This window comes from Neopelma chrysocephalum, unplaced genomic scaffold (genome assembly GCF_003984885.1).
Source record: "Neopelma chrysocephalum unplaced genomic scaffold, ASM398488v2 Primary Assembly neopelma1_96814, whole genome shotgun sequence".
NCBI lineage: Eukaryota > Metazoa > Chordata > Aves > Passeriformes > Pipridae > Neopelma > Neopelma chrysocephalum.
Window position 1 is genome coordinate 1,270,953 of NW_020925458.1, and position 18,135 is coordinate 1,289,087.

The 18,135-nt window shown below is 39.2% G+C and overlaps 1 protein-coding gene across 5 annotated transcripts in view; it reads right to left on the bottom strand.

Moving 5' to 3' along the window:
- Positions 1-18,135, bottom strand: part of GLIS3 (GLIS family zinc finger 3) — a 157,953-nt gene that overhangs the window by 13,279 nt on the left and 126,539 nt on the right. For 4 of the 5 annotated variants that reach the window (XM_027709601.1, XM_027709597.1, XM_027709600.1 and 1 more), the window contains exons 6-7: positions 8,997-9,138; positions 2,690-2,852 (exon numbers count right to left, since the gene is read on the bottom strand). In XM_027709601.1, the coding sequence (XP_027565402.1) occupies positions 2,690-2,852; positions 8,997-9,138 (305 nt within the window). The remainder of the gene's footprint in view (positions 1-2,689; positions 2,853-8,996; positions 9,139-18,135) is intronic. The other variant, XM_027709598.1, reaches the window with a different exon arrangement.

Here is an 18,135-nt window from a genome sequence, read left to right on the forward strand (position 1 = left end):
TGAGTTTTAATGAGATTTCAGCTTTCTTGTATGCTTATGTCTTCTTATATTACAAAAATGAATGAAAAGGAAGTGAAGTACATGTTCTCTTCTTCTTCATTTGATAAATGAAGTTACTTCTTGGATCCAAACTCTCTGACTTGCATTCTGTGTACACAGAGTTTTGTACACATAATGAATGCATATATGTGTCCCGCATTTCGTTCACTTTCTCACATTAATAAGGCTTAATCAAGTCTAGGAGAGAAAGACACAAATGAAACCCCCCAATTATTTCTCTATCCCATGGTACCCAGGGAGGTAGGGAAAGTGTGTATCTCCTTCCACTTCTGTCCAAAAAGCAGCACATGATTGACCCCCAGGGTCATCAAAGCACCAGGCCAGTTTGGATTGGCTTCAGTCCAACAAATACAGCCTTCTGCCAGGGCAAGTGCTGGTCAGCCAGTCCTAGCTCTGGAATGACCCCAGGCATGCCACAGTATCAGGAACCACACAGCGGAATAGTCTGAAGTTGGAAGCACGGAAGAATAGTTTGAGTTGGAAGGGACCTTCAAAGGTCACCTAGTCCAACTCCAACTAGCATGTGAGGGAACAAATCCCTTACTTGCCCCCTTAAATCCTGCAGTCCTATCAACAAAGAAATGGGGATAAACAGAGTGATTTACACCTTTCAAAGACACTATCTCCTGCACTTTCTATAGGGAAGGTTTGTTCAGTTCACATTTTCACAGCTGTTGTTACACTCATGAAGCAGTGCAAATGACAACCTACTCACAGGGCCCCTAGGAGAGTGTACTGTATTAGATTCAAGATGCAGGTTCTGAATTTGTATTTCTTTTAAGCACTTCCCTTAATTTGTACTATATATTCTGAAACCAAACTAACACTGCTGTAATACTTTTTTCTTTTGTTAATTTAAATTGCCAATTGTCACACTACCTAAATGAAGACAGTGGCACCTTTTTTCTTAATCCAAAGTAATTTCACATATGGGAGTTCGCCTTTTTTTAGAGAGTGTGTATACAGTTAGTACATGAGACAGGAGTGGATTGTCCTAGTTTTTAATTGTTCGTAGAGTACTGTATTATCTTGAGGTCTGTAATGCATTCAATGAATTGAATCAATTGTCACACTCTAAATGCGTCTGCAATGGTTCTACACCAGTAGAACCTCAGAAATGGGCTAATGACAAGATCACTGTCTTTCATAATGACATTTATACCTGTTATAATAAAATATTGATCTGTCCCTGCCCGTCACCTTGTGCTCTGGCAGTTGTTGGGTACAGATGTTGGACAGGTCATGCACTGGAGAGGAAACTATACTGGGAAAGAAAAGCCTCTGTGTCAGGAAACAGAGCATGGGCAGCCTCAGAGGGTCTGCACGGAGGTTAAGAGCCAGGGCAAGGGAAAAAGACCAGGACCATCTGGCCAGGAGTGGAGAGGAAGGACTGAACTAGTAGCTGAGCTCCAGTGATCATGAGGCAGCAAGTTTTATGTCTTACTGATGTACAAAAAGCTCAACAACCTCCAGCCACTCCCAAACTGGCTGAATTCATGTGAAGTCTGAAATAAAAAAGTACTTTCACCTGCTGTCAACTCCCTGAGCCATCATGTTCTTCCACCTTCCTGACACAAGGCAGAGTGAGTACTGCTTTCATCCAAAAAAATTATGCTCATTTACTGGTAATTGAAATCTAGTGAATGTTTTTTTCAGGTTTATAATTAGAGACTGTACTCTTCAAATTACTGGCATTTCTGTCACTCGAGGAAATTAAAGACTTTGAAATACAGTAATGAAATACAGCAATTTATCATTTAGAGAACTGAAAAATAGAGATATTTACAAAATAATGTTTAAGTATCCATAAACATATAGGTAGAATTCAGTATTGTGTGTGATGTTGTTATCTTCCTGACTTTTCCACTGAAAACTTATTTGCTTAGGCCTCTTCAATCTTATCATCTGCTATACTTCTGGTTCAATGAACTACAGATTTCCACATCTGTAATACCATACACTACCTAGATAATTGGCAAGATTGTTGAAAATAATGTAGGGGATGTCTAAACACGAAATCAAAACACTTCCAAGCAATCTGCTTTTATACCACTGCAATATCTAAAATCATGGAAACAGCAATACCTGAGCAGCATATAATAAAACATACACAACTAGAGTAAAATAAATCCTGGCTATAAATCAAACTCTCAGACTAGTGAAATAAAAATTCACTCATTATTTATTTGTCTTAATAAAATGCCAATTAAAAAAAAAAGTCAAATTCCTGAAGGAATACTTATATTGAGAGAATATTGACAGAATATGACTTTCCTCCCACAAGTAAACAGAAACATGGGGTCCCCATTCTGTAAGGTATGGTTGGGGTCCTCTGAGATTCAGTGTCCCAGTAAGTATCACTTTCCTTGCTTGGGCCATCTGTGGCGATGCAGAGGGGACTGGAGGAAGTCTCTGAAATGGAGATGGATGGAAAGCCTCCCTGCCCAGGCTAGAATAACATCGTCCCTTTTACCTCTCCTTCCCTGATAAACCCACACCCACAGCAATTGTTAGGTGGGGCTGCCACCAGTGACTCTGTACACCGACAATTCAGTTTCCACCCCTCCTGGAAGCTCTGAAGGCAGTCCTGCCTCAGGCTCAGTATTGGAAAAACTGGGACTGGTCTTACCTCTCTGAGACCGCAGCTGAGAGAAGAGGTATCTGGGGGGGAGCATGGAGAGGACTACCCTGTGCATTATGTCCTGGGGAGTGGTGGCTGCTGGGGTGGGACAAGGACACTGCCCCAGTTGTAGTAGCACTTTGACTGGTCTGTGTGCTGGAGATCAGGGCTGCTGAAAGTAAAAGGAGAGAAATAACCCTCATCATGCAGGCAATAATACTGATAACTGAGCAAACACCAACAGGTAAGAGCTCCTGTAAAGCTGCAGTGACAATTCTTAGCAACTAACTCTTTTTTTCTCAAGCGTTGTTTTCTGTTCAAAGGGAAGAAGAAAAACCCACATGAAAATAATATTCTTTTCTGCTTCCAAATGACACTTTCATACACTCAGGCATGACATAATTGTGTTCCCAGTCTTGGAATTTTCATCTAACTACGGCTGCAAGTCTTCTATACATTCCTGTTGCAGAAGAGGTGTCAAATACTTCCTAAAATATGTATTTTTAGAACTGGTAAGCAGAAAGCACGGTTTCCGAAAATGTGAAATACTTTCTACATTTTCCTGTCAGCTGTAAAAATCCTAAATTTCTTGAAAAGTAATATCGCTGTTATTGCCCCAGACTCCTCAGTATTACATACAAAAATTTTAAACCATCATTAACAGTTTAATAATTTTCTATAAGGTTCTCTTGCACACTTTCTAATAAAGAAAGTTTCTAGATGACTAAACAAAAAGCAATACAGGACTTTGTTCAAATGTCCTAGGTAGTTGATCCCTACTTCTTTAACCTTGTTTTCTGAAGTTGTTTAAATCAGAAAAATTTAAATCTCTGTATATTTGAAAATCCAGTTACCCAACTATTTTTACTGACATCTGTGTCAGGTAGCTTATGCTGAATGGCAGCCAAATACATGATCTTGAATATTTTATGAACCCAGAGAACCAATTAGATATGCTCTCTACAAGATAAAAATGATCTCTCACTGTTTGGCTGTTGTATCTTCCAGTCTCTTTCAAAAAAAGTATTGTTTTGGCTTAGTTTACAGAATAAAATTCTGCTATAAAAATTACATTATGTTAGTGAATATATTGGAGCTAATGATTCAAATTTATTGACAAAATCCTAGAATTTTAACCAGTTCCCCAGAGGGTGATGTCACTGGTAAAACATCTTTCTAGGCTAAAATATCTGCATACATGCTACAATTCTAGCATAAGAAACACTACTTTAGGAGTAGCCCCACTACACATCAGTCTTCAAGAAAATTATTTTGTAGGTCACAATTTTGAATTTTGCTACACAAGATCAAAAGGGCAAAAAGTTCACCTCATTGTCCATCCACCTGAGCCTATTTCTGGAAAGACTCTATTAGTCCTTACAAGCCTGCCTTTGTGACACACTGGTTATTCACCAGGCTAAGGCAGAGTTAAGGAAAGGCTCAGGAGCCTATGCTGTAGCTTCATTAATGAGCAGTCCCGGACACATTTCAGCTGGTGGAAATGACAGATGGTGTAAGATGACACACAGGAAACCACTTTGTGAGTAAAAACACCAGCAGAGGTAATGCCAAAGTTTAGGTCATGAGAAGTTGTCATGAGCCACAGTTGCAGGCAAAGCTGGTGGAGTGGAGGCTGACCTTGGCACTAGCCTCTACTGTTTGCTACTTTGTATACGGACCAGACCGTCGTAATCACAACTCAAGTGACAACAGACATCTGACAGTAGAACTCTAACTGAGGTACAGAGGATGCAGATCCCATAGGAGATGAGACAAGGCTTCAGCCAGCAGAGTAACTCACAAAGAGTGAGCTGAGGAAGAACCTCCCCACTAAGACAGGAGAATGTGTTTTTGCCGCTTTTGTTCATGCACCCCAAAAGCCACTTTCTTCATGCCCGTCTCTCACGGGAGCATCAAGACAAATGCAGAGGGAAAAACAGAGGAATGAACTTTCAAATTTCTTATTTTATGCTTACATGCAGCACAGAAGAAAATACTGAAAAATCAAATATGCATTCTGACAGAATAAGCAGAGAGAATATTTAACGTATCAGTACACCACAAAGGAACACCCTGACTGTTAAAATAAAACCAGAGACTACTTAAATTATTTCTTGCAAAAATAGGGTAACTTGCATTTTATTATGAGAAAAACTTATTAAACTGTGTAAGAATATACAATGACTTAGTTTCACAGTACTGTAATTATATCTTTAGATCACATCCCAGCCTTTTAAGGTATTTTCTTCTCTTTCAGTGGACTGCAGTTTCTAAAGTTTTGTCTCATTATGATGAAAGGAACTATAAATGGTGCAAATGGCTGTGTTGCTTACACACTAATACATCAGTTCTCTTTACAATGTGAACCCAAACATTGCATGGATTTTTGGAGAACCATTAAGATGTCTCAAAATGGAAATTATAAACTCAGAAGTAAAGCTGGTGAATAAAAGGACAAGTCTGAGGGGAAATAAACTATCCTCCTTAAACTAAGATAGATAATAATATTAACACTATTCAACTCCCTGTAGTGTGTGTATGGTCCTATCTGGGACTACATCACATTCACCAGGAGTTCTAGATACTTATACAATACTTAAATTCACCCCAAAGGGTGACAACAGAGATTCTCTTTGTTGTTGGTAACCCTACATCACTGCCTCTTTTGCATCCATTTCTTATGCATCAAATACAATTTCGTTTTTCATGGGTAGGACCATTCATGTGTCAGTTCTTCCTTATAATTCCTTTTGATTTTTCTTACAGTAATGAGCTGTAGCTACAGACTGCCTTTTTTCTCAGAGATCTCTTAGGGAGCTCACTCACTGGGACAATTCCTTTAACAAAATTCTTTTATTTTTCCTGTACGTGTCCTTTATCCTTTACCTGCCTGTTGTACCTACCTAACATTATCTTAGATACATACTCCATAGAGATTGGATGTTTTCTTATTATGTGCACAGAGCACCTAGCTTAGTACTGTTACAGTGGGGGAAAAAAACCACAAAGAAAAGTATTACTTAAGCAAAGCACAACTTAAATCATAGGCATAAAATTAGTTAGGTCAAAGTTTCACAACCCAGCATAAGACATTATTTAAAAAACAGTCAGAATTCAAGTAAGTTCTGTAACTTTACAGATGCAACTTTTAAATTCCAACTTGCAAAGAAAGTCATGCACTTGCCAAGCTTAAGTAATATCATTTGCTTTCTCTTGAGTAGAGCTGAGTATGACATTCAGTAACTATTCATATATGAATTACACATTCTGGTTTACGCTTAAATATGAAATGGTCAAGTTTTAACCAAACAGCACAGTAAAAGTATTTTTTTGTATTGCATTACTTACGATTCTTTCAGCTTTACGGATTTTAGATTGCACTACAAACAGTAAGTTCATATGATTACACAGTAGAAAAAACTATCATCCATATGTTCTTATTATGAATTAATTGCTCACATCTTCATTCTGTGAACTGAATAAGCCCAGAAGCCTATGTATTTTTGAAAATTAAAACCCAGATGGTATCACTATACTTAGCCTTAGAAGAGTCTCTATGCTTGCTTTAGGATCTTTAAATACAATTTTGTGTTAATTTTAAGCAAAGGATCTGTCATGCTACATCACTGTATTAGTAAGATTATACCTTAGTATAATCAGATTTCTTATATTAAGACTACAAGATAAGAAAAAATATTTATGGAGAGTTAACTCTAAGTAATAGATAAGTAATCAAAAATATTATTGTTATATTTCATTTAAATGTACCTGTGTTTGTAGATTCTGTACTTTAAGAGTACTGAAACTGTACAGTTGTCACTACAGGCATTGTATTATGTAAGTAAAAATGGACTTGCTTCCAAATGTCTACTTTTGACATTTCTTACATATTTCTAATAGTTTGCTTTCAAACATTTATTTTGTAGACTTCTTCAGAAAGGAAAAGAAACCTCATACCTTTGCCTTAAATGTACATCAATGATAAGCAAAGTCACCTTCAAGTCAGAAAAGTTTGATTTGACATCACTGGAAGAATGGAAATCTGTTCCTGTTTCCACTTGAAAAGTAGCACAGACACATTTCAGACAATATGCTGTCTCAAACAGCATTCAGTAAAAGTTACATATCTTATTTTTCAGAAATCTCTAAGTTTTTTGTTATATTTTGTTATATACAAAAAAAATTGTTTTCAGAGAATTTTGAAGGGTAGCTTCTGTAAGGCAGGACACTTAAGCTTTTGTATATTTTACTTTCCCCTCCTTAGGTCATTAATAATTTTCATGTTGCCATTTCAATAAAATAATTCCCTGCCTGATGTAGTTATCTTATTTATTCACAGAGTATATTATTATGTAGCAGCCCTGACTAGTAGTTAATGAAACAACTCATTTCAACTGGATTGGGTGGTTGTCAAAATGGAGTGACATGTATTCATCTATACCTGACATTATACCCTCAGTTAACTGATGTGAAACAACACAAGTGAATAAAACTACGAAAAATTTCCAAGTTATAGATGTGAACACTACGAGAAATTTCCAAGCTGTGAACACAAGTAAGGGGAAGCAGATTACTACTTACATAGAAATTCATGCTGGTAAAAATACGTTGATTAATACTATAAAAATTGCCACACAATAGGAAGCAGCATCAAGTAAAAAACAAGCAAAATAAATTATTATATCAAACGATGTCCATAGTTAGTAGTGCTGTAAACACCAAGTACTTAAGACAAGGCAGGAATGAGACTACAAAATGTAATGCCACAGTCTCAGAAGCTGTCTGTAGGACATCACAACTGCAGACAACTGCCAGCTAAGGGCTGGCTGGAGGCAGCAGCTTAGTTTGGCTTGTAACGAGCAGCAGTTTGTTCAAGTCACTGTCAGCCTAGATTTGGATTGACCAAGCTGCTGGAGTTTGACATTTAATCAGAGTCTGGAAGCTAGACTGGTAAAAGAAATGAGTGCTCAACAGGTTGCTGTGGAAATTTCCTGTGAGAATGTCCTCAGTTTCCAAAAATCTGGTCTCGGCTCACGTGACACAATGTCCCATCCTGCCTTCTATTCTGTCTAGGGACTTGAAATGAAAAGGAAAAGCTGAGTCTTTATTATCTCTCAGTTTTGCACATTACCCTGGGCAAAGCCATTAAACAATTTTCTTAAATCTCAGCATTCCTCACTACCCAACTCCCTCTCAACATACAACATGAAATAAGCAACTGTAACCAACAACATGTTCCCAGAGATTTCCTGGCCAAAATCGCATCTCTAAAATCTGAAATTTCTTTATGCTTTCAAGTAACAGATGCCACTCTCACCCCATACTCAGAATAAGGCATTTAAAAGTTAACAATGTACAAATAATACCAACTATTTAATAAATTAGAATACAGTCACAGCTTTAAATTTCCTAATTTTTGTCATATAAACCTGCATCATCACCAGCCAGTGTGTAACTCACAACAGCCTTGACAAAAACATATAATAGAATTGATAGCTTTACAAGCCTCTCAATAAAATAAAACTACTTATTGAAGTGGTCACTTCATATAATGGAATTTTCATCACTGCACATAACATTAATGCAGCCAATTCATTCACTTCCTACATCTGGTTCTCACTTTAAAGTTGGACTGATAGAAGATGTAATGCATTCTGTCTGAAAGTTAAAAACAGATGCCTTCATAACTACTAAAATACTCCATTAAAAATGTTAACATCCTGTCCACACTGTCTTGAGCTTTGAGATGTATTATTACTCACAGCTTACCAACTGTTTCAAATTTAATTGAAATGTGAACAACAATTGTACATTCAGGCAGGTATGACAAAGTTAGTTATTTTAATATGAAAATCTCAGATATTTAACTGAAACAATAAAATTACATAAATGTGTTTATTGGTGTATTTATAGTCATAATATGCGAGCTCATAATGCAGCATTTAAGTTCATTAATGTAGATTGATTGGAAAACTGATATGTGATCCATGAATAAGGAAAAGGGAAAATACTGTAATTTTAAATGAAGTTTAACATATTCTTGATGTCTACAAGGACTGGTAGCAGTAAATTGGTAGTAGAAGTCAAATATCACTCTACGTTGCAGTAGGTCTTTTCATGGATATAGTATGATTTGGCCTGCCTCCCTCCAAAAACCATAAAAAAATATGTTCAAAATCCATATTTTTATATTACTTTGCAGATTCTATTCTTCTTATGAGATAGATGTGGATTTCAGAGTACATCCTACTCTGCAAAATCATCCTTACTCTTAAGTGAGCAATTATATAGCAGCTTTTCATGTCTTTTTCTGTACCTGGGTAAATATCATGAACAGGCCCTGGGGAGTATCCCATGGAATTATCTGCAGTGTCATGCGGTGATAGGGCTGGCTGGAGGGTCTGGATCGCAAGGCAGTCATTCAGGATGTCCTGGCCAAGCTCTGAGCTTGATTGCAACTGAAACATAAGAGATAAAAAAAAAATAGAAATTATAATATGGGCAAAAAACAGGAAATAATCATAAAAATCCTCAAGACAGTGAAAAATTATAATGAAGAAATGTTGAGAGATTAGGGAAAGAACCACAATCAGAAATCTTATCTTTTAAATCCTGATTAATATCATCCTTTATTATACCAGGCATTTTTTGAATCTGAGGAAGAAAATACTTCCAGATGCTTAACAAAACTATACTCAGGACAAGGGCTGCTTGTACAGTTAGGAACTTGGACAGATGGACTTCAGTGCATTCTCTTGTCATGCATTGCAAAAGAAAAGAGTGTCCTGGTTCATCAGTAAAGGAGATTTATCACGTGTCTGACATTGCTTGTATCAGCAGAGGGTACTATAATAAATAAAAATATTTTCATGCTCATTTAATGCCCTGGCTCACTGCAGGACCAGAAAAGCAAAGGTGCTCATGGCACTGGAAACAAGGGACTGGGAATGAGCAGCCAGGAGGGCTAACATTCATGACAGTCAGAATGGAAGTGGGACCACTTTATATGGACCAAAGTTGTCTGAGACACCATTGTTAAAGTGACTAGGACTATATTACAGCTGAACTGATCTAAGCATGAGTGCTGTGTCACTGCCACTAATCCCAGCTGCATGCATGGCCACTTGCCTTGTACCTGTTCCATCAACAGCAAGTCTGTTTATCTGGCTGATCCAGCAGAAAATTCACTCTGAAAACAATTAATAAACAAGTTCATAAGAAGAATTTTCCTTTGGATGAAACTGGATGAACAGTCTCACTCCAAGGCTACAATAAAATACAGGGAAAAAAAAATTAAAAAATTCACCAAACTAAAATAAGAAAAGGGAGGAAGCTTGCTGCAGCACCCTAACTCAAGGCTGTCTTAGCTGTAATGCCAAACTGTATGTTGAGGTTTATGGCAGATGGATGCTGCTCCAGGCTGCTGGCACTGATGCCGGTCCCAGCTTCATTTCTGATGTTACTGTTTTATATAACAAAAATTTGCCTGTTCCTTACAGCCATCGTGGTTCAGAGACTGGCGTATTCACTTAAAGCATCAATAAAGGAGGGTGTGAGCTTATATGCATGTTGGACACTGCAGTGGCTGAGATGCCCATAAATATCATGTCCTGTCCCCCATGCTGGTGCAGAGAAAGTTCATGCAGCATGACAGACAGAAACCTGACCTGGTGCAGTAAGATTTGCTGCACTTGTGCATCAGAGTCCCAAAAACCAAATGTCACAGATGCAATTGAGGTTTCTTCTCTCTTGTTTGTTGTCATGAGAGATGAGCAGGTAACAGTAACTAGAACATAACCTAGAACCTCTAAAAAACTCCCAGGGGGAGCAAGAGGAACAAGAAGAGAAATTTCTGTCCATCCTATACTCAGAAATTAATCAGAGAATGGTTTGAGTTGTAAGGCACCTTAAAGATCACCTCATTCCACCCTCTCTGCCACAAGCAGGGACACCTTCCACTAAACCAGGTTGCTTGGAGTCCCACCCAACCTTGAACACTTCCAGGGATGGGACAAATTAAGACAGGAGATTATTCTGAATGCAACTGTAAAAAGACCCATTACTGTGCCACAAGATGCTGATAAACATTGAAATTACTTTTGATAATATGCACTAGTACAAAACTGTTGCAACAGAGCAGAGAGTTGGTCTTACGCATCATAAGCACCTGACACAAGGTAACTGTAGGTAAGAGATATTATACAACCTGTAATACCTATGCACAGACTATGCATATTGTAGATTATTCCTTCTCCTAAAAATTTAGTGAGTAATTATTAAGCCCCAAGGTACACTACCTTTGTGAGGTATATCTGTATTCTAGAATTGTATCAAGGAGGGTGGGGTGGGGAAGAGGGAGAAAAGGGGAAATACCCTGAAAAATCCTTTTTGTTTATTATCCATATTTACAATCTGCTACAAGTACGAATATTTCTTCTGGTGCAGCACATATCACTGTCTAGTATTGCACACTAATTATGCTGGGTTTGCTGCTATCACTAGTTACATGGCTTTTTCATAAAATTAAGTGGTTGTGAAATTAAATGTCAAATATATCCTCATTCAAATTCTTATCAGTTAAGTTATTAATAAACATTATGTGACTTTAAATGTCTATGGAATTTAATATGAAAATAATGACGAAAAAATTTGACTTCTATAGAAACCATAAGATTCCATCACATAAAATACAAATTCACAGAAGTTGCCTGCATAAAGTTGTTTATTTGTGCACTTTTTTTGCAAGAAACAGATCGATTTTCTGTATCAGATAGCACTCATATGGATAAAACAGTGCACAAAACAGGGAGAGCTAACTATTTACACATTAGTTACAAGAATTAAGTAATTCTTGTAAAATAAAATAGGCAAACTCCTATTTTACAAATTTTTCTATTTTGCACTGTTCAGGAGTTTTGTTTGCATTCACAAATCCTTTGATATTTAGAACAAACCTATCATGAGAATTTGTGCTGACAAATTTTCTGGCTTGACCAATAGTGAATGCTTATAAAGACAAAGAAACCCCAGGATTATCAACAGGAAAACAAAACCAAAGAAATAAACGCTATGAGACAGCTGTGACCTGATTTCTGAAGACAGTTCTTATTTCATGTACTGGCTATTGTTGATTCATATTTACAACCACAAGGGCTAGAAATACATATTTTATAATCTTACATACACACACAGAATGCAAGTGTATGTATTACAATACCTAAAGTTATGCTATTTTCTATGGCATCAGGCCTGCCAGAGTCAGATGGGCTTCATCTATCTTGCAAGGGCAAAAGGACTCTAGCCTTGTCAGGGCTGATCAGGAGGACTTTAAACTAGTTTTGAAGGGGGAAGGAGTTGAAACCAGGCTCTCCAGAGACAAGCCTGAGGGTGGAAAGCCAGAGTTAGAAGTGAAATCAGCAGCCCAGCTGAAGTGCATGTACACAATGCATGCAGCATGGGTAACAAACAAGAGGAGCTGGAAGCCATCGTGCAGCAGGAAAGCTGTGATGTAGTCGCCATCACGGAAACGTGGTGGGATGACTCACATGACTGGATTGCTGCCATGGGTGGCTACAAGCTCTTCAGAAGGGACAGGTAAGGTAGGAGAGGTGGAGGGGTGGCTCTATATGTTAGAGAGTCTCCTGACTGTAGAACTTAAGTCAGTAATTATAAGGTTGAGTGCCTGTGGATCAGAATCAGGGGGAAGGCCAACAAGGCTGACATCCTGATGGGAGTCTGTTATAGACCACCCAGCCAGGATGATGAGGGTCATGAATTATTCTATAAGCAGCTGGCGGATGTCTCAAAATCGCCAGCCCTTGTCCTTGTGGGCGACTTTAACCTGCCGGATGTCTGCTGGGAACTCCACACAGCGGAGAAGAGGCAGTCTAGGAGATTCCTAGAATGTATAGAGGAGAATCTCCTGCTCCAGCTGACAAATGAGCCTACCAGGGGTGGGGCCCCACTAGACCTGCTGTTCACAAACAGAGAGGGGCTGGTGGGAGATTTGGTGGTCAGAGGCCATCTGGGGTACAGTGACCAAGAAATAATAGTTTTCAGTACTCAGGGATGCAAAGAAGGCCATCAATAAAACTTCTACCTTGGACTTCCGGAGGGCAGATTTTGGCCTACTCAGAAGACTGGTTCAGAGGGTGCCTTGGGAAACAGCCCTTGAAAACAAATGGTTCCAGGAGGGATGGACATGTTTCAAGAAGGAAGTTTTGAATGCACAGGAGCAGGCTGTCCCAGTCTGCCGAAAGGTGAGCTGGCGGGGAAGACGGCCAGCCTGGCTGAACAGGGAAATTTTGAAGGAAATTAAGGGAAAAAAGAGAGCTTACTGACTATGGAAAAAGGACTGGCTACTCAGGAAGAGTTTAGGAATATAGTTAAGTCATGTAGAAAGAAAATTAGAGAGACAAAAGCACAATTTGAACTCAATCTAGCCACTTCTGTTAGGGATAACAAAAAGTGCTTCTACAAATACATCAATAGCAAAAGGAGGGGCAAGGAAAACCTCCAATTCTTAGTTGGACATGGGGGGGAACATAGTCACCAAAGATGAGAAAAAGGCTGAGGTACTTAACACCTTCTTTGCCTCATTTTTCAACAGTAAGACAGGTGGTCCTCAGGACAAGTGGCCTCTGGAGCTGATAGACAGAGACAGGAAGCCGAACAGCCCCCCTGTAATCCAGGAGGGAACCTGCTGAGCCACTTGGATCCCCACAAGTCTATGGGACCAGATGGGATCCATCTTAGGGTGATGAGGGAGCTGGCAGAAGAGCTCACCAAGCCACTCTCCATCATCTACCAACAGTCCTGGCTCACTGGGGAGGTCCCAGATGATTGGAAGTTGGCGAATGTCACGCCCATCCACAAAAAGGACTGCAAGGAGGACCTGGGAAACTACAGGCCTGTCAGCCTGACCTCAGTGCCTGGCAAGGTTATGGAGCAGATCATCCCAAGTGCAATCACACAGCACCTACAGGATGGACAAGACCCAGCCAGCACGGTTTTAGGAAGGGCAGGTCCTGTCTGACCAACCTGATCTCCTTTTATGATCAGGTGACCTGTCTGCTGGAGGAGGGGAAGGCTGTGGATTTGTCTATCTGGACTTCAGCAAAGTCTTTGGCACCATCTCCCACAGCATACTCCTGAAAAAGCTGGCAGCCCACGGCTTGGACAGGGGCGCTCTCTGCTGGGTTAGGAACTGGCTGGAGGGCCGGGCCCGGAGAGTGGTGGTGAACGGTGCTGCATCCAATTGGCAGCCGGTCACTAGTGGTGTCCCCCAGGGATCAGTGTTGGGCCCAGTTCTATTTAATATCTTTACTGATGATCTGGATGAGGGGATTGAGTCCACCATTAGCAAATTTGCAGATGACATGAAGTTGGGAGGGAGTGTCGATCAGCTGGAAGGCAGGAGGGTTCTGCAGAGGGACCTGGACAGGCTGGAGAGTTGGGCTGATTGCAACAGGATGAGGTTCAAAAAGGCCAAGTGCCGAGTCCTGCACTTTGACCACAACAACCCCCTGCAGTGCTACAGGCTGGGGACATAGAGTGGCTGGAGAGCAGCCAGGCAGAAAGGGACCTGGGAGTTTGGATTGACAGGAAGTTGAATATAAGCCAGCAGTGTGCCCAGGTGGCCAAGAAGGCCAATGGCATCCTGGCCTGGATCAGGAACAGTGTGGCCAGCAGGACCAGGGAAGTGATTCTTGCCCTGTACTCAGCGTTGGTGAGGCCACGTCTAGAGTACTGTGTCCAGTTCTGGGCCCCTCAGCTAGGAAGAATATTGAGGTGCTGGAGCAGGTCCAGAGAAGAGCAACAAGGCTGGTGAAGGGACTGGAGCACAAGTCCTATGAGGAGAGGCTGAGGGAACTGGGGTTGTTCAGCCTGGAGAAGATGAGGCTTACGGAAGACCTCATTACTCTCTACAACTCCCTGAAAGGAGGTTGTAGCCAGGTGGGGGTTGGTCTCTTCTCCCAGGCAACTATCAGTAAGACAAGAGGGCATGGTCTTCAGCTGTGCCAGGGGAGGTTTAGGTTAGATATTATGAAGAAATTTTTTACAGAAAGGGTAATCAGGCATTGGAATGGGCTGCCCAGGGAAGTGGTGGATTCACTGTCCCTGGAGGTTTTTAAGATGAGACTGGATGTGGCACTTAGTGCACTAGTAATCACGGTGGTGTTGGATAAAGGGTTGGATTTGATGATCTCGCAGGTCTTTTCCAACTCAGTTGATTCTATGATTCGATGATTGTATATGTATAAAATATCTAACTTTAGAATGACAAGACAGGTATTTAACTTACATACGATGAAATCTCCTGAGCAAGAGGTGAGTATTACACTGACTTGTGCAACTGCAGAGGCATACTGCTAATTCAAATTGCCACTAAAAATACTACCATGGACCTTCTATAAACCCTATCCAGATAAGAGATGTTGGGAATAACTTTACTGTCCCCTACTGCAGGGTTTGCATATGAGTAGCTCTTTAGGAGTAATTACTGTCGTATCACTTGAAAAAGCAGAAAGCAAGAGAAGAGCCATTTTCTACTGCTTAGCAGGGCAGGACCAGAAATGGGTAAGCTTCCTTTAGCAGAACCAGCCATTTAATTACAGCTGCTTCCCAAACTAGGTACAACTTCTGGAAAACTCCATTTCCCACCATTACTGTTTTTTCTTGATAGAGAGAGTAACCATGCTTTGGTTGTTGGATTCTGTTTCCTCTGCCATTTAAAGCTCATCCTCTGCCCAATGTTCTTCCAGATCTTTCCTCTCTACTATTAACAGGGGTGGCATAAGCTGTGGCCTTTTTGGAACAAAACAGATGTCAAAACACAGAGTCTGGTTCAAATAGATCTGATTAAGGCATTTATTTTTCCTGTAAAGACATTCAGGGTAAAAACCCACTCTATCTCAGTCAAATATTTTTTCATATTTCACAAAAGAGTTTTAACTCAAGCCAATGTTTTGCATTTTGACAAATGCAGGGAAATCAGCATCATGACTTTTCTTCAGTATGTGAAGAAACACTGAACAGACAATGAAGAGATAGATGATTTTACAAATAAGCAAAACCCACCAACCATTCACTGCAATCACAGAATTTTATCTTCAGTTAAAAAAGTTATGAAGGAGAAATAATAATTGATCAGATCTAACTGATGCAGTCTGTTTCTTGCTTTAACACCAATGCTTTTCTTTTCCAAACTAGACTGTAGACTTATCATCCAACTGCAAAAGACAGTTGATGCTCTGACTTCTGCATAAATCATATCCCAGCAAAAATCTCCTAGCATCATGGCTGCAATATCTCACAGCTCCATGATCACCTTGCTTCCCTCACGATCGCTCAGCCAAGCACCAGTTACAATCATGCTGGGACTGAAAACCTGGCAATCTGTTTTTAAGAACTATGAGGTTAGAGAGTTACCTTGCTGAATGGTGAAATCAATAACTGACAATTTTGCCATGCTGAGCGCAGACATTTTCTGTGTGCTGTAATGTAGCCTAAATTTACGGCTGACCAAAGTGCAAGTTAACAATCAACTGCTCAGATAATTTAAAACTTCCCTGTATGAAATATTGGTTCTAAATAACAGATTTTCAATTTTAATAGCTCAGTTTTATGGTAAACTTGTGAAGATTTGTATGCTGGAAATAAAGAGACATTTCCACTATCACAATGCAGCAGTTTTTTCTAATACACAAAACAAATCACTGTCAGCCATGGTTTACAACTGGTTTATTCCTTTGACAACCAACTAATGTTTATCACCTTGCAGAACAATGGATGGATATTCTACTCCTGTAAGTTTTACATATGAATAAATAATTACCAAAGATTAAACAATACAAGCAGAAGTAATTGGAAGTAAGATTATGCAGTTTTCAATTTTGTTACATTTGAGTTAAAATGCAGAGATGTGTTGTTGATTTGATGCATGACATAAATCCCAAGAAAATGTCTCTTTAAAATAAAAGATCATTTTTTTATGTTTCTCTAACCAGTTAATGTTTTATCTGAGATCTGCATGTTTTTGTACAACCTGGCTAATTTCCTCAGCATTACTCCTGTACAACAGAAATCAGACACCATCAAGGAAAACATACGAAATGTGCATTTATGAATACACTTAATCAGAAAAGAAGTAGTTTAGGATTTCTCTATTAGTTTGAGAAATCCTAAACCACATAAAATACAATTTCAGTAACTTCAAAATCTGTCTATGTGTATTCAGATTGACTCAAGTAATTCTTCAGCAAAGTCTAGACTCATTCAGTCATTCAAACATGCCAGTTTTGCCATCAAATCACAGCATTTTAAATCTTGCTTACATAAAAGCATGCTTAATGGACTACATATATGCTATGCACTTAGCAGAGTATTTCCATAGATAAGGGGGACATTAGTTATAGTCCATTTATTTTTATGCAGGTTAGATCTGTGCCTGCCATGTCTAAAATGAGCAAAAAATCCCCCTAAATACTGCTATGTTTCATTTCAAGGAATTGTTCTGCACAAGCTGCAACAGCTTTATAGATGTGGTTTTGTTTTCATTATAAAAGTAAGGAGACATTTCTGTTATTCACATAGTCTGTCTATTAATTTACTAAGCACTACCTGTCAAGTACAGAACAAGTTAATAATTTTTATTCAATCTTATTGTCCCTAATTTAAGCTGGCATTGGGAGAGGGGAGCATGACCTGTCTAGAGCCATATATTTTACTACCTTTTCTGAAGAAGTAGCCAGAATATAATATTTGCTTGCATAGTTAAGAGTAAAATTATGTCCTGGTTGAATAATGACATTGGCAGTATACAGATGTCACCATTAGAAAATTACAAGTTCACTATGAAACCATGCTATGTGACAGTATTTACTCATATTAGTTTTGCTTGCTAGATCCAGATCATCCCTTTACTCATACACATCAGCCTCAAGGTCCAGTGCTTTCTTGCACAGTACCAAACTTTTTTGACAGCAGACAATTAAACAGAGTCAATAGAAGTGTCCCAACTCTTGCCTCTGGAGACTACAGACATTTTGGGGCTAAGAACCAATGCAGACAGAAGGGATTCCTCGATAACTATTGTTTTCAGGGGGTCTTCTGTGCAGGATTTCTAGACAGAAATGTTCTATTAAGTGTCTACCACAGCTTTCAGACATGTGTGTGCTATTTTTCTCTGCTTTTACATTCTATTTCAATTAAATGTTTGGCCAGGAAAACACAATAAAAATCAAATTAGACTACCCTACGCGAACAGCAGTGCCACTAGGTTCTACGCAAGAAACAGTTACTTTTGCTCCCCGTGAAATTTTATTAACAACATTTGAGTTGAATACAAAAATGGCCTCTAACTTCATGTCCCAGCACAGATCAGGAAAACACACCAAAAGTGTTTTTCAGCATCTTGCATTAAAAATCAAAAGGATCTGGAAGCTACACAATCA